Below are 21,587 nucleotides of genomic sequence, written 5' to 3'. Positions count from 1 at the left end.
CAAGACCACTATCAGATTTATTAGAATACCATTATTTCACGCTGTCATCATAATGGCCCTCTCTCTGTTAACATGGAATATACGTAAACTACTTCACGGCGGTGAATACATTAATCAGACACTATCACAGCCTGTTGATTTTGTTGCTGCTCAGGAACACTGGCTGACATCAAGTGACTTGCATTATCTGCATGCGTTCCGTGAACTGAAAACTGTGACATATAACTGTGTGAAAGCAGACTTGTCATGCTCACGTGGATCGCACGCCCTAGCACTGTCAGTTAACTCAAACTCAGCATGGAAAGCAGAAGGTATTACAGTCAATTCTGATTATGACATAGCAATCAAGCTTAGCTGTTACCACCATTGTGATGTCATTGCTTGTCGTCTGCCATCAACGGATGTTTTGCATGTAGTGCTCTCACTGAACTGTGAGATTTGTATGACTATCTGTCTGAAAAAGGTTCAACCATTATTCTTGGTGATCTAAACTCTGACATATGTACAAATATCCTATCACACAGGGACAAAACTTTAAAGTGTTCCTTGTCAGATAGAGACCTCAAAAATGCTCTAAGAATTATGCCCACAGACTCACATAAATATACTTGTAGGTCCACAGACTCACATAAATATACTTGTAGGTCCACAGACTCACATAAATATACTTGTAGGTCCACAGACTCACATAAATATACTTGTAGGTCCACAGACTCACATAAATATACTTGTAGGTCAAAAAATAATTCGTTCCGAGGTATGATTGACTACATCCTTATACCATCTGATCTAAGTACACGTGTCCTCAGTGCTATGATAGACAAAGCGTGCCCATTTACTGTCTCAGATCACCTACCTTGTTCTATATCCGTAAGTATCCCAGCAAAGGTACGTAACATCAATGCACCATGTGGCACTCCAAAATGGAAATTAGCCAGCGAAAGTGACATTAAATCTTACCAAAGACTATTCATGGAGGCTATGTATTCTCAGAATATTTCTCATCTAAATTTTAACCAACCAAACAGTATAGATTAATACAACGATATGATAAGCTCTGCTCTACTGAATGCTTCCTCAAATTCCATACCTCACAGTAACTACAGGCCATATCTAAAACCGTTTTGGAAACTAATTGCCTAAATGATGCTCACTATGATATGCGAGTAGCCAAGTGTGCATGGGTCAATTCCGGAAAACCTCGGGAACATGACTCTGAACAACGTTTGACCTATAAAGATCAGAAACGAAAATTTCGATGTCTGTTTCGGAAATCAAACAGATCTCATAAAAAAGAAATGTTAAAAGACATTGAATTATCTGCTGAACTGGACGAAGACACCTTCTACAAAACTGTCCAAAAACAAAGAGCAGTAGTTACAAATGTATCTACACTTGATTACGGAGGCGAGAGCGGCTCAAAGCCCTCCGAAGTATGCAAAATATGGGGCAAATACTACGCTGATCTAGCTCAACCACATGAATCAGAAACATTTGATTGATGATTTCAGAAATCGCATATCTCAGCTAGTCCAGGAAATTGACAATAGCAGCACTGAAGATTACGATGAAGAGACTAGAAAAAGACTTTCTATTTGATGAAACAAAGGATGCTATTAAGGCTCTTAGGAAAAACAAATCACCAGGTCCGGACAAAATTACAAACGAGCATATAGTATATGCAGGTGATGCATCCATTAATCATGTATGCAAACTATTCAATCATATGGTTAAATCTCAATATGCCCCATACACATATAGAACTGGAATGGTAATATCAATGTACAAAGGTAAAAATGATAAAAACGACCCTAGAAACTACAGGGGTATAACACTAACATCTTGCCTTGGTAAACTATTTGAAAAGCTCCTGCTCAAACGAATAGAAAATAAACTGCTTAAGTCAAATCCGGACTTTCCTGATAAGCTACAGTTTGGATTTCGAAAAGAGTGTTATTATGTCTGTGTTTACTCTCATGGAGAGTATACAATACTTTAACCATTGAGATTCCCCTGTCTTCACAGCCTTTCTCGATAATTCAAAAGCTTTCGACATAATTTGGCACGATGGTTTATTCTATAAGCCTCAGGAACTTGGTATTAGAGGAACTACTTGGAAACTGTTACATCACTGTTATACCAATAGCCAATCATTTGTTGCATACCATGGCGAGCGATCAGAAATGTACTTGATCAAACAAGGTGTTGGGCAAGGGATGGTTATATCCTCTTGGTTTTTCCTCATCAATATTAACGACCTAATTGCATCATTAAGAGAAGCGAATTGTGGTATGCGTGTCTGTGACATGGATGTTCCATCTGTCTAGCTTGCTGACGATACTACACTCGTAAGCGCATCCCCTAATGTCTACAGGCATCACTTGATATTGTCTACTCATACGCTTCTAAATGGCGTCTAACATATAACCCATCAAAAAGTACAATCGTCGTTTTTAGCAAAAGAAAGAACTATGATCTAAACTTCCACTGCAGCATTGGTAACATACCATCAGAATCTACCATATATGGGGGTGTACTCTCTACCAGTAACCTGTCAACAAAAACCAGAAGTGAAAGGTACTGTCAGAAAGCAAGACAAAATGTAAACTCACTAAGGTCTATTGGACTGAACGATTCTGGCCTCCACCCAATCACTTGTGTTAAGATATGGCTCAGGATGATCCTTAAAACTAGTCTCTATGGCTGTGAAGTACTACCAAACATTACAGGCCAACAATCTGACACCTTTGAACAAACACAAAGGTACTTTGCTCACCTTGTGCAAGGTATTGATAAGAGATCATCATCAATATCTACTACTGCAAACTTAGGATTATGGTAACTAATTGGCTGTATCGATAAATGTAAGCTACTATTTCTTGGGAGACTATGTAACATTGAGTGTAACAACTTTGCAAAACACACCTTCTGTGCTGCTATGACAACTCTAATAAACTCTAACAACATCTGTGGTGATCTCCTATCAGTATCTGAAAAGTACAACCTAAAGGCATATATTGACAAATATATTGCTCAAAGCATATTTCCTCCAAAACCTGTATGGAGACGAATTTTGAATGCTGCTGTACATAGTTATGAAGAACAATTATGGCGATCACAAACCTTCTATCGCTCAAATCTGTCATTTTATGCAACAATTCACACCACACTCTCTTATCATACTCTCTGGCAACTGGCATATAAACGTCCTAATTACAAATTTTCCTTGCAATGTTCTGTCAAAATATCATCCAGAGGAATAATATCAAAGGAGTGTTGTCTCTGTAACAAACAAATATTTGACTATGACTTCCATATACTCCCCCACTGTGAAAATCTAATACAAAATGATTTCTGTGCATACTTAATTGATACACTTGACGTTGAAGCTTACGTAATATTTGAAATGCAAGGTGAAAAAGATATGTTGTCATTTCTCGACGTTTATAACTGTATAGATTCCACACTATGGGAAAACATTTTGTTACGCTTTTGAACTGTTATATAGAATGATCCTCGTTATGTCTTAAACCTCTGTACACATGTCTGTAGACACCCAGTTGTTAATATTCATGCTCATGTTCTAATAATGATGTTTCTTGTTTGTAATCTTCGGTAGAGACACATTAAAAACAGACACTTATGTTAGTGGGGTTTTTTTACCACGCCATTGGCATGGAGCATAGTTCAAGGTTCGGGTGGGACGTGTCAGCACATACATACCTGTAAATCTGATACGCATAGGTCGGTGCAATAGGTCGATTTTCGTTAAGTGAACCAATCATATTGCATGTTGTCGTTTCATACTTTCGTTGTTATGGGGTACACATCGGTTGAATAACATGAACCACTAGCTCCACCCGTACTTTCTGGCGTCAATACACTGTTCAGTTTCATGTACAATTCCTGCCTGAGTTTACTTTTACCATCGCAATATTGTCGAAAACCAAAGCCAAGTCAGTGCAAGTATGTGTTTTATATGGTGACTAGTTGTTTTCGTAGATATTGTACTTTTAGGTAACTAAGTTGTGACTGCGTATGTTCATTTTTGACTTTGTTGGTTAATACTGTTGGAAATATGTCACCAAATTCAGGACTTGTATCGGGATGTTGAGAGAATTTCTGATCCAAGTAATGTTCAGGGATTTAAAAAATATGTCGACCGTGCCTAAAGCTCCTGCTGCAGCTGGTTTACACGAAAGTCTGTCTGACTTATTGCTCTAAATAGAGTTTAAAAGATTTTGTTTAGCTCTTTCATGAACCAACCAGGTGGATGAGGGAAAAGATAATTAAGTTTGGATATCTAGAGTGATGTAATGCTGGCAATTTATGCCTAGAGGCACAATGTACAATATGGAGCTGTAGTATTTACTAAATGCCCAACAGGATGGCGGGCCTTAGCCTCGCTGTTTAGAAATGCTAAAACACTAGACCAAGTTTGTAAAACAAATCTTTTCATCGACGTTTTTCTTATAATAATCGGAATCTCCATGTCCACACTGCAGCCGTAATTAGTTTCCTGGATTACCCGGTGCATCAATCTTTGTCTGCTTTGTTTTCAGGCCGTATCCTATAGCAGAAGTACGAACGTGCAACGTCAGGCAAAATATTAACTTTTAAATCCGTTTTAGTGAATGGTGGGTGCTACCGATTTATATAAAATTGATTTTCAGTGCTTCAGCGCAATGTAACTGTCATAGATTTTGTTTCGGTTAAGAATTTGCCGTGACAAACGATGTAACAAACCCCCTATGAAACAGCAAAGCAGAACAAAGAATAAAACATTCAAATATTATTATTGGCAAAGAGAGCAAGTCATTCAAGGTCGCAAGTCAATTTCACAATACCGATTTCAAATACGCGTACAATACAAGTGAGACAAAATCTAAGGCAATGGGTCACAAAATATAATATAGCAAACTCACCAAAATCTTAGTGCGAGAGAGAAACAGTTATGCAGAACGCAACCCGGTGAGCGGTCTGACAGCAGTTTCAGGCGTTGGCGGATATTGATGATAACAGCAGTGAATGTGTGTCCCCCGTCTCAACACGGCAACTAGCCTTTATATATACATTCAGTCTTTTCTCGAAAGTTCGAGCAAATACGACCATCGCCAACACTGTAGAAATCTCCGGGAAGTAACACATTATTATACGAAATGTGACCCAACATAATAATTATTCAAAACACTAAACGTTGTGACACAATAATATTTATTACTTAATTAATAACAAAATATGCAGAAAATACACACTCGTAACAGTTAATATATTCCTTTACACCAAATGGAGTTTGTTTATTATGATAGTCAAAACCAGGCATTCTTTTGCACTAATGTTCAGTCTTTATACTCTGGTGTTCTACGCTGTGATACGTCAAGACTCTTTTTCTTTCCTGTCCTCTAAACATATCTCATCTGAATGGTGAATGAATGAACCCTAGTGAAAATGTCACAACACTAATAATTAGAATTCCGGAAGAGACATATTGGAAACGCATCCCATAAACGAGTGTCTTTCTTTCCAAAATCATTGTTATAATGACGAGTGTGAAAAGGCTAACATTTAACAGGAAGGCATATAATGAGGTGTGTAACTTGTCACTTCCATTTGATTCAGCGGATTGTTCGTGGTCCTGTACCACCACGCTGGGGAGAACACAAACGCCTAAAGCACCCGTAAAAGACCCGTGTTCAAGTTCAGCCTGTGAATGATGATACGTATGATAATAATGTTCATTTAAGTACTGAAACTACTAGGTGGAAAGTGTCTCTCAGACACATCATGTGGAGCATGTCCAGAAGCAAACCCAGGAATTTACATGAGTTCAGTTTGTGCACATGCATGTCACTATTTAATGGGTTACAATGTTCAATAATGTTCTGCCACTATGTTAAGAAGAAGTTCACCAGATGCCCACAGCTGGCAAAGTATTGGTATGCATAACTCCGGTATGCCCTTCAAAGCATACGGTTGGGAAGAAAATGTCCACTTCACAGAAATACAGAAAAACGAGAGGAAGGATTGCCCACGTTCTGGAAGACCCAGGGCGATACTGTAATGACAGGGCACTATTGAGGTTTACTCGATGACCACTATTCTCCACAAGCATTGTTCTGAAAATAAAAACATTGGTTACCATCTCACTATTGAGGCTTACTCGATGACCACTATTCTCCACAAGTATTGTTCTGAAAATAAAAACATTGGTTACCATCTCACTATTGAGGTTTACTCGGTGACCACTATTCTCCACAAGCATTGTTCTGAAAATAAAAACATTGGTTACCATCTCACTATTGAGGTTTACTCGGTGACCACTATTCTCCACAAGCATTGTTCTGAAAATAAAAACATTGATTACCATCTCACTATTGAGGTTTACTCGATGACCACTATTCTCCACAAGTATTGTTCTGAAAATAAAAACATTGGTTACCATCTCACTATTGAGGTTTACTCGATGACCACTATTCTCCACAAGCATTGTTCTGAAAATAAAAACATTGGTTACCATCTCACTATTGAGGTTTACTCGATGGTCACTATTATCCACAAGCATTGTTCTGAAAGAAAAAACAACACTGGTTACGATCTCAACTGGTCTCTTAGCCTCTACGAAAACAGTCCGGAATAGCCTACGGAGAGCAGGATACAACTCTAGAAAGGTCTTCAAACGTCCGCTTCAGAGCGATCATAGCCTGTCATACAGATCCTGAAGCAAATATATCCAAGAAGGCTAAAAGATGTGGCAAATTTAGATTTCAATATCTTCAGACATTTGAAGAATGTCTCAGGGCTTTATTTTATTTCATTTTATTCTATTTCATTGTATTACTAAGATCTATCTTATAATAGATATATGTTCCTCTTAGTGACTAGTTTCAAGACTAGGGCGATCATAACAAACGAGCACGTTTGGCTAGGCATAGCTGGGGTCTGAAGACATTGGTCTGATGAAAGCTGACACCTTGTTCTCATAACTAGTGGGCGCTCTCGAGACTGGGAGCGGCAAACAAGCAGCCTTTGCAGCAAAACCCACTCAACCCATTACATTCTCTTCAGAGGTGTTTCCGCCACTGGATGGAGGTGGGGTGTATGTGGGTAGGGGATGCGACATAGGATACATGCAGTTATCCAAGCACTAGATAGAGACTGTACAACGTTTCCAGGTTACATCACCACATACTCGATATGTTGCCCGATCCTCTCCCCATCTCACCTACATATATGTAACAGGTTTCATCTTAAGTCACACTTGTGTATTATGTCATATCCGTTATTAAAACGTTAAAGGGAACTCTCCTTTTGTGATTTGTTGTCCAGACATTCTACAGAAGAACATGCAGCTTTACCAACGCACTGCGCATGCGCACCTGGTGCTTTCCAAGTGTACATTTCTGATATCAACAGATCCACATCATTACCTAGGATCATTGAAACTGATATTAGCGCACCTTCTCCGCTGACTGGAGACACTGAAGAACTGATTACAAAAAGGCTGATGAAAGAAAATGCACTTGTTAAACAATACATCCACACGCCGATATTGGCGAGTCTGTTGATGTATATTAGCAAATCGTTAATTACCCAGGTTAAATAAAGGTGGAGAGAATAAACACCTTTTTGGTTTTTAACACTTCACACTGAAATATGCTGGGTTGAGACCTTTTATTCTGACACACGACTGAAGGGTTTTGTGTTGAGACACAACTGCATGGTACGTATTCCCAACTAAACACAAGTCGCTTAATTTTTCCCAAAGAACACTTAGGTCAATACAATCGTACACTTTCTTGAGATCGATGAAGGCGGCAAATGTCTGTTTTCCCATCCCTTTTTGTCTCAGTAAGTGACGTCGAGGTAGATATGTACTCAGCTATACTTCTTTTCATCTGGAAGCCATTATGCTCATAGCTTAGTAGTACATTAGTTTCCACATGTTCAGCCTGTTATAAACGCACGACACTAAACCTTGTAGGATGAACACGGTACAGTTATTCCCCTGTACGGTGGTGGATTGTCTGTCGTACAGACCCTGAAGTATATATATCCAAGAAAGCCCACGCAAGAATAGAAAATGTGGCAAGTCTAGATTTCCTTAGCTTCAGAAAATGAAGAAAGTCTCAGGGCTCCCTTTCATTATATTATTTTTTTTTCACTATGAACGTTTTTTTTCAGTAAAATATGTTCATATCAGAGACTAGCTGTTAGTCTAGGTGGTGGATTGCGGAGGTGCATTGACCATCTAGACACGGCTGACCAACCCAATATAATTAACAAAAGGAACCAACCAGAACTGTAACATTCCAGCAGCTAATGTGTTTTCCAGTTAGCTATCTCTCCTCCGCTTTGGCTACCCAGCTTTGTCAAACTTGCATAATATCAAACTTGCATAATATCAAACTTGCGTAATATGACCAGTGCGTCATGCGGGCTTCGACTTGCTTTCAACTTCGCACAGATCTCGGGTTTAAACACAGGGGTTATTTCTGTTCTGCCTGAGATCCTCTCTGTTTGTGTTTGAAGGTATGTCACTGTTTACTTACTTGGTTAAATGTGCTTCTAAATTCTTCTAACCTTCCTACCCTAATTGAACAATGCAATCATTCTACTTCAATCTAAAATGCTCTTCGATTTTAGCGGTCGGTCATGTAGTTTAAATAGATAGTAAATAGGTAACGCATGGTCACGAATCCCAGATCAGGAATCACTGGGTCCCTGTTAGTGCACCAGACGCCTATACTATATGCCAGTTTAATGACAGCTTTCGCTTTAGTTACTGGGGTCATGGATGCTCATAGTTAATAAATGCCCAAGGTGTACATCGTGTATACAGGCTCCTTCACACTTATTTCGGATTGACAGGAATCAAAGGGAATCAACAAGAAAAAAATATGCTCAAGTTTCCATCCGCATTTTTTCAAACTTCGAAGCTTTGAAGGGCATTCGGAACGTTCTGGCTGTATTCGGAACGTTCTGGCTGTATTCTAGGTACACTGAAGCTGTACTCCAACTTTACTGGACATATTCCTGTGCAGTTGAAGAACATTCCACCTGAAGCAGCAATCGAGATACATTCCGAATCTTTCCAGGTGCATTCGAGACAATCTCAGGTGTGTTGATGTGGTGTGTCTTTTCTATTTGCTCTCGAATATGTTCAGAATACTTAGAATGCAGTTCGAATCCACTAGGAATACTTTACGTCCTTACATGACAGATCGCAGTTACCATTGTTACGTAGCAGCTGTAATCTCGCTGTTTAGTCTAGCTATCTATCCCTGCTATCTTCCACTTTTAAATACAAAGCTATGGGAAATGTAAGTTTAGAAATTAATGTAACTACATGAATGCCAGAATGAATAAGAATAGATGGAACATTAATTACTACGAGCACGCTGTATATCTCATGATAGTGCGTTACAGCGTTTACTGTTCTACCGATCGAAATCGAAAGTTTACACTCATCCAAAGCACTCACTATAATATCATGAATGTATGCAAGGTTAGATGATTTTCCCCGTTACCTTGGGGAAACCAACTGCAAACCCTATGCAGATGGACTACGAGAGGGTCCTGCATCAAATCGCTCAAAACCATGTACATATATCATGCATGCATGTGAACAGCTGCATTTTGGTGCACCATTTAGTTATGAATCCGTCATTTTTCTCATAGGTTATCAAGGCATGACAATAACCTTGTCAACGTTACAAATAGAGTCATTGATCAAGAAGAGTAATCCAGGGTGACAGTTATATATTACATGTTTTACACAATTTAAGTTATCAAATTAAATTGCCTTAACAATGAATTATGAAACTGAAAGTTCACAATAGAATATATGTTTTCACCTATATTAAAAATAGGTTCCTGTCTTGCTTGAGAACTTCTCTGTTTACATTCAAAGGCTTGGAGGTCCCGCAGATAATCCTCAAACATAATTCTGGACTTGACCGGTCATATCTAAAAATGCCAAATTAAATTCAGTTCTCGGGGTAGAAAATGCGGACTGAAGATATCCCAGTCAAAATCAGTGGCGACGTAAAACCCGTTATGATATCAATCTCACCGTAAATTGGTCCATTTCCATGTTCAAATGTTACACAAATTAACATGTCACACCATTCAACACAACTGTATAACATGTCACAAGATCATTATCAGTCTATTACAGTGTATTTCATAAATAAGCGGGGTGTTGATAAGTCAACTATGGTATTGCTCTATAAGACCTTGATCTTAGCTATACTTGACTATGGTTGTCATGTGTTTATGTGTGCGTCTTGCTGTCATCAAAATAAGCTTGAATGTAATCAGTCCAAAACTAGAATATGCACCGCGGCGAAAGCAGTAACTCCATCTTTAGCTATTCGAGTTGAATGTTCAGAAATGCCTCTCCACCCTTGTATATGACATGTATTTGCAAGATACTTCCAAAATACGAAAAACAAGAGCAAGGACCATGTAGTCACTGAGATCGTTAATGCATGTGGAATATGTCCAGTGTTATGCTTATGGTCTTACGGCAAAATTCCGCTTGCCTTGAACATGCGGAGATTAGCTGCTCAATATCGTCTTTAAAATTATAACCCACCTTGTCCTCATTCTCCGCCTGTCACACCTCCATGGCTCCTGCCTTTGAGCACAATGTAATCGTGAATATGATGGACCAAATACACTTTAAGCGATAACCCGATCATTCCTGTCAGAACGTCATTCTGCTTGCACACATATGTCGTGACGCATCTAAAGAACCACCTAATGATCGCACTGATGCAGCTTGTTGGATGCCGATTTCACTACCGCTATGTATGGTGTAAAGGCTATAATCATTATTTTTCAATTTTGTGCAAAAATGCTCATTAAGTTCATTTATTGACAAATTTATGTTTTCATTTATTATCACAAAATAGGTTAAATTCAAAATATTTCATTTCCAAATTCATATTTCCAAATAATAACAGTGATCAAGCCACCACCTGCATAATCATAACAAAAGCACATGGCAATGTTTATAAACAGTAGGTCAGGTGAACTAATTTGCATGTCAATCTGCCCCAGGTGCATATACCTGAGTGCATATCACCTTACAGTCAAGAATGTCACACCATTTTGAAAAGGTTACCAAGTCCATGTGGCTACACAAGATGTGAGTAAAATTTTATCAGTTGTCCTATTTAATTGCTTTCAAAAAATGTTTGATGTTATGAATATTTGCCATCATTGTCTTAGAAATGTTTCAGGTGTGAAATATGTAATTTGAAGGCAAATTTGTATGATTTGTATGTTTTTGTTATTTTTATTATTTTCATGACTAAGCCTAAATGAAATGTGTAAAATGGTTTTGAAATGTTGTTTAAAGACCTAAATAAGTAAAATTATGTTAAATAAGGTTTGTTAACATTTGCATATGAATTTTGATATTTTTTATATGATCTGTAGTACAGAGGTTCTTTGTTTGTTTTTATTGTAGTTTTTGAACCTCGCCCCACCTCGGCATGAATTGTTCAACACCATGCTGTTATTGTATAACGACTATGTACAACGATGAAACGAAAATTATTAAAACCTGTGGCGCGAGTTTCAAGTCTTGTGTTCTTGCTGCTACATATGGTCTTCAGTTTTTACGGCTGAACCTTTGCACTCGATGAGACACGGACATGAGGCAATGATCTTTACTCTCTGCAGCAGTTGTAGCTGTAGAGGCAGGTGCAGGTGGATGCAGAATGGATTTTATTTATGAGATATTGAAGTTGGATACGTTTCTAAACGTATGTGCATTCCATATGATAGCTCCAGTAGATGTTTGAAGACATGGGAATGAGATACAAAGATGATTTGGACTACATTATACCGAAGTTGATTTATTAGAATTCCGTCCCAGCCCTAAGGATTTTGAGACTGTTTTATTTCAATCTATTTGTTGGCGACAATTCTGGGATGTTGTCACTACCAACAATCTTATGTACACACTTAGATCATCTTTTCACAATGCTCTTCGTAATACTCGCAATGAGGTCATTCGGACACGACCCAGATTTGGCATTATGTGCAAGATTTTATGGGCGATGTTATACCTTGCGTGCCAGAGTGTTAGATGCAAGAGGGCATTTTGTTGACCCACGTCGCCCTTAAACTATACAGCCACTAGCCCCTGAAAGTTTCACCAAAGGCATCCTTCAATACACAATACATTACAATATACAATATATCCTGCTACATAACGATAGCATATTCAACGGCAACACAGACATGGTAATAGATGTTTTATGTTTTAATTTATATTTATCCAGTATTCTGCACCCAGAATGGCATCGTCTTCCCAGTCACCTTTTCAGGATGAGGTGCAGATCAACACTATTGAAATGCACACTGCAGGGGAACCCTTGAGGATCATCACTTCTGGATTCCCACAACTCAAAGGAACAACCATACTGGACAAGAGGAAGTATCTTAAGAAACATTTTGACCATTATCGCAAACTTTTGATGTTTGAACCTAGGGGCCATTTTGACATGTACGGGGTCGTTCTGGTGACCCCGGACGTAGAGGGAGCAGACATTGGAGCCATCTTCATGCACAACGAAGGCTATAGCACCATGTGTGGCCACGCCGTCATTGCATTGGGGAGATATGCTGTTGACCATGGTTTCGTGAAGAACCCTACCAGTCCGGAGACTAGGGTGGGAATACAGTGTCCTTGTGGGCTAGTGGAGGCCTTTGTGGAGTACCAGCCCGGGGGGTCTAACTGTGACAATGGGAGAACAGGGGCGGTCAGATTCAAGAGCGTGCCATCGTTTCTGTTTGCCGCAGGTATAATTGAACTGGGACTATAAGCTAACGTCTAATCATTGACAACATAGAATTTTGAGGGAAAGAATATATCCATTTCCGCTGAAATGGAGCCCCACTGAGATGGGAGATTCAGGGCCTAAGACTTACTACATGTATTGTTTTTGTACAGCAGGAAAGGGGACAGTGATGAGACAGAACAGTATGACTGACAAGTTCTCGTTAACTGCTTTTGCACTTGTTTGATAAAACATGGGGTGGTTTGGGGGGTCCTTGACTTGATTTAAATACGCAGTACTAGATACAATACATGTTACACCTAATTCATGCTAAAAATAGAAACATATTGTTTGCATCCTCTTTGTAGGCATACATTTTGACTTAAAGTAATAAGTGAAAAATGTGCTATAGTTTACTAAATGGACCACAACAACCACAACACGAATTTGAGAAACGTATTTCCATCACAGAGATATACGTGGTTCCAATTATTTATACACATTGGTTGTCTCTTTCAGTTCTTTTCGAGAAATAGAAATCACATAAACTGGTCTGATTGGTTCGCTAATTCTAAGTCTAGATGTTGATTTGCTGAAAGGAAAATTCACCTCATTCGATCACACTGAAGGGACCGATTGCAATGAAGCTCAACACCTTCAAAACACCACAGCATTTCAATACATAAACCATGTCCAATTTATGATACTTCTCTTTACACGTAATAGTCCTTTACCAGGTCTCACGGTTGACGTTCCTGGGTATCCAGTGCAGACTGTGGATGTTAGTTACGGGGGTGCTTTCTACGCCTTCGTCACCGACAGTAACGTCGGCGTTGCCTTGAAGTCCTCACCAATGCGAGCTGTGGCGGAAGCAGCTCACGCTGTCTCTGGTATGTGGGGGTCTATCTTATAAAGTGTTCAATTCAAAGAATGTGCGCCATTTATTCTATTAATGCCGAGAACCAGGTCATACAGTAACTCCCACAGCGACGTCAGATCTACTAGAAAACAGAGGTGACTGTTACTTAATGAATAGATTTGTTAACATTTTTACAAAATAAACTAATGTTCTCCACAAAGAGGCAGTGAAGTCGAAGCTGACAATCTCCCATCCCGACAGTGACGACCTGGCGTTCTTGTACGGCACCATCATCACCGACGGCAAAGATGCCTTCTCCAGCAACGCCACCGCCAACGTGTGCGTCTTCGGTAACAGACAGGTTAGATGTGATGGGTTCACTTATAACTTAACTTTCAGACTATAAGTTCAGTTCCATGGGGTTCTGCTGAAATCGGGACTGGGGAAGACCTAACCAATGGGATGGTAATATCGATTTCCATCTGTTTTTAATGTATATTGGCCCAACGTGAACCTGTGGAGTGATTGTCACAGATCAGATATGTTTACCACAAAGATGAACATACACCGGCATATACACTCACTCGCAAGGCTGATCCTTTGCCTTGTGCCGTTGGTCCTAATGTACTTCACTGCATAAACAGAAAACACTAACCAGCTAACACTATCGTAGTTTCTTCAGTGGGTCTTTCCGACCAAATTCCCATTCGTTTTGAAATGACATTTTATAGCAGACACACTGGATGGTGCCAGTTCTTCGTTTCAGTCTGCCTCCGAGTTGAAACTGTATTGGTTTGGTTTACTCATTGGTTTACTCAACATTTGCCAGGGATCACCATTCCCTCTAAAATGATAATAAATCAACGTGTGCGCGTCTGTTAAAATAGCGATAAAAGGAGAAAAGTCCATAGTCCACTGTCATGTGCCACAATGATCCCCTGCTGTAAAAGACAACATGGCACGGTGAGGAGCTGCATTAGCGTCCAATAGGATTATGTCCGATCTGATTGCAGTTACATATAGTCCAATGGATTTTCGGATTTAATGCTGTTATATATATATATATATATATATATATATATATATATATATATATATATATATATATATATATATATATTGTTTGCGTCTTTACCCACTTCGATTATCCATAAAAGTCGGTTTTCCTTTATCTATATCATTTCTAAAACACTTTATCTTTATAATTTCTAAAACACTCCTCAAAGAACTTAAATCAACATTTCATTTATTTCACCTCAGGTTGACCGTTCTCCATGTGGGTCAGGGGCTACTGCACGAATTGCTCTCCAGTACTTCAAAGGTCACATTGGTCTAGGTCAGAGTCGCACCTTTGAGAGTGGGGCCACAGGTAGCATCTTTACTGGGAAAGCTGTACAGGAAGTGACCTGTGGGCAATTCAAGGCCGTTGTGGTGGAAGTTGGTGGAAAAGCTTACTACACGGGGTCCAACACATTCAGCTTGGAGAGAGAGGACACACTTGGCCATGGATTCCTGGTGCTGTAGGACACTATGGCTATAGTGTGCTTATACAGAGGCAAAGTATCAATGCACCAGAAGAACAGTATCAATAGCTGCTATGACATAAATGGACACTCTATGACTCAAATATGTCAGGTACCTCATAAGGAGCTGAGGAGTTGTATCTTGGCAAAAACCACTCTGTTCTAGGTTCATTAATAATAGTTCACTATAATTAATAACAGGTGTCTACCTCTTGTAAACACACTGAACCAATTGTCCATGTCAGACTTCATTGTATACCAAATGTTTAAAAGTAAGAGAGACAGGAAAGCTTTCAACCCTTTATTCAAAAGACAATAAAAACAATATCAGACTTGTTAATAATTTGGATTACCAAACACCACAATACCTATCCATGGTAAACATTGATGGAATGGGAGGCAGAGACAAAACGACTGTGAGGTAAGGAGAGATTCAAGCACCTGTCCTTGGGATGGATGGTTGCTGTTCGCTGGCATCATTGTCGACACAGATAATAAATGACCTTGCAGCAATTACACATCATCTATCATGTTTAAATTACAAAACATACCTTATTTGCTGCTTACCCAAAAGATACAGTTGAAATTGATTAACATACCTTCAGAGACATTGTCTACAAAAAGATTAATGGCAAAGTAAATTTCCTTCCTTAATATGTCCTTTGGCATTATCTCACTGTGCAGATATTACATTGCTTAGACACTGCAACATTTATGGAAAGTTCAGATTTCTACTTTATGATAAGTAAGCAATATATACAGAAACCTGAATTATATGGTTACATCTTCTAGTCATCTGTGCCGACAACCGCAATTTGAGTCTTCAGACTTGCAACCCCCAAAACAATGACAGATAGTGTTCACTTAATAATGCCTTTACTTGGCATTCACTTTGCTAAAGCTGAATATGGCTCTTTCAGTCACATCCAAAAACATGTTTAATTAATTCCAACAAAGACAGTACGAAATATATCATAAATATGTTTAACCTAACTTAAACCCATAATATAGTAACAATTTTATGCCGATTTTGCTTCTACTGAAAAGGATATGTTGGGATGGTGATGCTGTCAGTAAATTACTCCATGATATCATTTTTCATGTTTTCCATAAACAAGTGTTTGTAATTTACAGTTAATTACCATGGCCATCAGATATACTTCGAAAAGAGAGATGGGCTGCAATTTATATTATGAATGCTATAACTGACAATATATAAACTCTACAGAAAAAAATCAGTTCTAACAATCTATGTATTCTCGATAGCTAGAATATATTTCTTCTTGTGCAGAAAACATTTCATAAAATTTGTGCTCAGTTAATAAGCATACATAAATGTTCATAACAATACACAGTTTTCATTGGTTTGTCATCAATCCATCATTACATTATCACATTAAAGAGCAACAATAACAAAGGTCCCAATGGGTCTCTATAGTATCACATATTTCTACATGTCTGCCTTAAGAAGAAAAACAAGTTTGATTTCATCTGCCTACATCTAATTTCAGCAATGTAAGCAGAAAGAAATGCTGTACATGAAACAGCATGCACGAGAAATGTTTTCAGATGCAATCTGCAGTTTCACTTAAAGTAAATTTGACAACAAGAAGAAATACTGGTTTGCCTTATTGCTTAAGACCCATAAGACAAAGACACTTGAAACATACTCACTGCACTATCTTTCTAGGCCTATCATATCTGTCAGAGTGTAAAACAATTCACTCATGGTTCTTTGTCAAAGTATATAGCATGTTTGCATAGATTGAATTTTTACAATATAACTTATCAAGTTAAAAGTGAGAAATTAAATTTTGATTTAAGCAATTTTATGTGAACATATTTAAAGTGCTGTGTGGGCACAACAGTTGAGTTTGTGAACAGAATGATGGCTCAATGAAAACAGGTGAGGTATTTTACTTTAATCCATACTGCTAAAGTTTCTCAAACAATTTAATTAAACGAAACAAGTGAATTGTGTGAACCCTAACTGGTATTGTGCAAGAAATAGGTGACAGTGAAAGTAGTGTAATTTCTATACCATAGCTTTGTGTATAAAAAACTTAAGTACTTACAAAGATTCTGTTAATACTGAGGCACAACAAGATACTTTTCTACCAAGTCTTCTTAAAGCTGAATCACAAAGCCAAATAACAACTTGCATCTCTGTTCAGACGAAAACCCTTTGCAAATGTTTTCTCTTACATTTGTTAAATGGAATAAGTATTTTAACAACCTTTACCCTGAAAAAGTCATATAATTTATCAAATGAACACATGAAGAATGCTTGATAATATCCTTATGGTATCTTATGTCCCAATTCATTTCGCAATTTGTGAGCATCACCGTGATTCCTACAATATAATCTACCATGACAATACTCACAAACTATGTTACATATGTACAAAAACAATTTAACTGTAAAGGAGACAAAGAAGACTTAAAGTGCACAAATTCACATTGTTGCATTTGAATACATAACAAGTGTTCATAACAATCTTTTCTGAGACAGAAATATTTACTATGGGTGGTCTATGTAACATATGTACAATTGAGGCGGAAAATGCAAACAAAATACCATCTATGAAAGTTTTCTCGTATTTCTAAAGCCACACAAGTCGATTTCTTGAAAATGTGAGAAAATGGGTAATCTCTTTAGAAGATCTGTTGCTTAATGCAGCTTAAAAACCCAGAAAACATACTTCACAATTGTTATACCTACTCTGAGGATCTAGAGTTCACTGCTACTGTACATGTTGCCACAGCAAAGCAGAATTCATAATGCTGAAGAATAATGCAAAATCATAAAATCAGTGTAGATAAAACATTTTTTGGTCTGAAGAGCAACTCTTAGCAGTACCTATATTTGCATGATCCATAAATTACATTCTCCTGAAACATACACTAAGAATAGCTACCAAATCGTATAAATAAATGCAAAGACATAATCATTATGTGAAACAGAAGGAACTTACAAAAGATATCTCATTTCTTCTTTACTTCCTTAGTGTTTCAATATTACTGCTATCCCATCTGCCTGGTACATTGCACAAACCTTCCTTACTTCCTTCCCTAGAATCCAAACAGACATTTAACAGACTAAGACCTTATACATGACGAGCAAACTGAGATCATTGACAAATGGATTAGAATCACTACATGGACATCAAGTACAAAATGTTTACAATGTTAAAATGATCCCCATAACTGATTTTCAGAAAAAGCACACGTGAAATAAGTAAGCATGTTGAAAGAAGAAACTACATTATCCTTCTTATCCTGTTTCTTGTACTTAAATTAGTCACATCTATAATAATTTGTACCTGTCCTAAATATGTCCACTCAAAAAGAGATGAGTTATCAAACTAAATATGTCTAAAGATAACCAAATGAAAATAGAATTCAATTAACATGGTACATCTATTTCAAAATTTTCTGGTGCAATTCAATAATTTCTCAAAAGTTATGTCCTACTAAGTTTTTGACTAATACGTTATGATGATGAAGAGAAACACTTTATAGGATGTTTACTCAAGGTGAGAATACACACATTGATTTAAGGGAAAAAAGATATTTCATTTGATCTGCAACATTCCAACATTTACTTGCTCCCTGGAAACTAAGATTTGATAGCTATACAACCTATAGCACTATCGCTTCATGTTCCCTTGCAAATACCAAGTGGTAATTATATAAATACTGATAATAGACCAGCAAAATTCTGCAAGAGGGAAAACTTTAATCCTGGGATGGATAAATCCTAACAAATGCATGCTAAGTTGAGAACACTATACATTCTCATGAAAATACTTTGACAAACAAAACACTCCCAACAAAAACCTAATTGTAATAAGGTTCAATGGACTGCCATGAATACTTAAGATCCCTGTAGTGTTAAATCAAAAACATCAAAAAGTGAAAATATCTGCAAGATACCATTAAAATAGGAGACAAACAAACATAAAATTTACAAAAATTATTTTGAAAAAAATACAATTGAAACATCAAACTGAGCTTTATTGTTGTGAAAAGGTAGCCCTTCATTATGTGTAGTAAAGGTATAAAGTAGCTGACAACTCCCCAAGCATTTTACAAAGAAGATGGCACAATCTAAAGGGAAATAAGTATGTATCGTCATTGGTTACTGAGGTAGGGAATGTGCACAGGGAGCTACTGCAAACAATCAAAATGGTTGGAAACTAAACTACATTCTTCATACACGTAATGATTGAATAAAACAGAATTGAGGGTTGTGAAGCTTCATAAAAAGATCTGTAAAACGAAAACAATGGACTTAAATGAGACATTTTCCGGGTAAACAAGATAAACAGGAAGTGGTGTTGGGTTTGTACCATTACCACCAATCAAGTGAACTTATTTACAACTATAAACATCACAGTCTTTTGTGTGGAGCTCAGTGCTTTCTCAGCACTTGAAAATTGAGGCCTCACTATACTTTGTACGTGAGAAGCCAAACAAGGTAGGTAGAAGTGATAAGTAAACATCCTCAGGCAATCACACGAGTTCAAACAAACTATGGGGAAAACAACAATGTTTGGACAAATCACATCCTACCATCAAATTGGAAAGATTCATTCAATAACATTAAATGGGTTAAAAATCTTAAAATGAAGTATTTTTTTTATCATGTTTCTGTACATTCGTCTAAAAGTGAGAATTGTGAAAAAAATGAAATGCGTCCATGAGTACTTTCATGGGCAACGTGTCTTAATATGGACAATTGTACAACTTCAAAATGGGATATGAGCTTGGAATTAATAATGGACGTGAAACAATGTGATCTTAAGTTGGAAGGACTAAATTCTCTTTTTGCACATTTTACATTTTATATTAATATGGGAACTAGTACAGGCATGGTACCACCTATAAATATCACTGTCAATACAGGGTAAATAGATAAATAGTTGTATAAATACTTGGAAACAAAAGTAAAAAATATGCTTCACATATAAATAGAAACAAAACTGGATAGGATTGCACTCATTAGGGAACCACAATGTATATATGGCTTAGTTTTACTGAAGTAGGTGGTTTCTCACTTTACACTCCTCTGTCACCTTGTATATTATGGTCAAATGCAGTAAAGGCAGTGACACATCCAACAGGCAACAGCTGTCTTTAATAAGAGGCATGTGGTGTCGATATGTAGGCCAACTTCCACAGCTGAGGTAATGTAAAGGGAGATAACCCACCTAGCCGAATCTTGTTCATCATGATGTGACTCTAGAATAATGTAAAACCACTTTTTTGCAAATGGCATACCATACATAAATATAGATCTATGTACAGATAAATCTACAGCTCTAAAACATTTTTTCTTTCAGAATCACCACTCAGCTCTGCTAGCACAAAGGAATTGTTCCCTCGGCTTGACATGGAAACACTTGCCCTATGTCTATGAAATTCTTGATCCACACATTCTTCGGGACAAGTCACCCTCTTTCCTGGATGCCATATTGTCATCACCAAACAGTTCTCATGGTGATGCCAAATATACTATTCCGTGATCTTCAGGTTAGCTTCCACTCTTTCCCTTTTCAGTACTGGAGCAGACAAAGATCTGCATTTCACTTTGAGAGGACTACACTCCAGCCTGTGCTCACATGAAATTCATTGAGACTTTAACAATTTTGGGGATGTCCAACATGACCATTCAGTGCTGCCACCAATGCAGTTTTCAGACCTGTCAACTCAAACTTTTCATGCAGGAATGAAAAAGAATTCCTTGTTTCTAACAGAACAATTCACAGCTTCATTCATTCATCATTTACCATATATACTTTGGTCTCTTTAGTCCTTGAGAAATTGAAAACACCTCTGAACCTAAAATCTTTCATTTTCGGAACTCCATGATCGATTGATTGACAGGCCTTGTTCATTGAGATCAAGTGATCTAGGGCAGCCAACCTTTTTGACACGCACTCTCCAGTTACATGAAATACAATCAGTCACTTGGCTCAGCCGCCATGTTAGGGGCAAGGAGTCTGTCAGGACATTTGGATTTATAGGAGACTTAGAAGTTAGGGATGTAGCAGTAGGCAACAAATGATGATATAAGAAGATAGATCAGCCATAGAGATATGAGAAAGAAAGCTGTTGGATATTTGAATTTTGCTGGCCCGCCAAGTTCTCCTCCAATAAATGGTTGTCTTCTCACAACAAGGACAATAATAGCAACAGCTGCCAGACAGCAGAATACAGTGACTGAGACTGCTAGGGAGCCTGGATCTACTTTGAAATCTTCTCCTTTTATCGCCCAGTAAACAGCTGCTATTGTCCATGCAATTCCAATACCAAGAAACACGTTAACAGCATTACTTCCAGTCACGTTGCCCACAGAGGAATCAGCATATTTGTCATTGACGGCTGCAACTTTGCTGGCAAATGTAT

General features: G+C 37.8%; 2 protein-coding genes across 3 annotated transcripts in view; one reads left to right on the top strand and one right to left on the bottom strand.

Moving 5' to 3' along the window:
- The window catches only part of LOC137293760 (trans-L-3-hydroxyproline dehydratase-like), a 22,107-nt gene extending 6,591 nt beyond the window's left edge, over window positions 1-15,516 (top strand). The window contains exons 2-5 of the mRNA XM_067824473.1: window positions 12,297-12,816; window positions 13,532-13,684; window positions 13,875-14,014; window positions 14,914-15,516. Of these exons, the coding sequence (XP_067680574.1) occupies window positions 12,312-12,816; window positions 13,532-13,684; window positions 13,875-14,014; window positions 14,914-15,177 (1,062 nt within the window). The 5' untranslated portion in view covers window positions 12,297-12,311 and the 3' untranslated portion in view covers window positions 15,178-15,516. The remainder of the gene's footprint in view (window positions 1-12,296; window positions 12,817-13,531; window positions 13,685-13,874; window positions 14,015-14,913) is intronic.
- The window catches only part of LOC137293758 (sodium/calcium exchanger 3-like), a 100,678-nt gene continuing 94,554 nt past the window's right edge, over window positions 15,464-21,587 (bottom strand). For both annotated transcript variants that reach the window (XM_067824471.1, XM_067824472.1), the window contains one exon: window positions 15,464-21,587. In XM_067824471.1, coding sequence (XP_067680572.1) covers window positions 21,211-21,587 — 377 coding nt within the window. In that variant the 3' untranslated portion in view covers window positions 15,464-21,210.

This window comes from Haliotis asinina, chromosome 8, assembly GCF_037392515.1.
Source record: "Haliotis asinina isolate JCU_RB_2024 chromosome 8, JCU_Hal_asi_v2, whole genome shotgun sequence".
In the NCBI taxonomy this organism is placed as follows: domain Eukaryota; kingdom Metazoa; phylum Mollusca; class Gastropoda; order Lepetellida; family Haliotidae; genus Haliotis; species Haliotis asinina.
The sequence above is the reverse complement of the archived record's forward strand: the minus strand, read 5'-3'. Positions and strand labels throughout refer to the sequence as shown.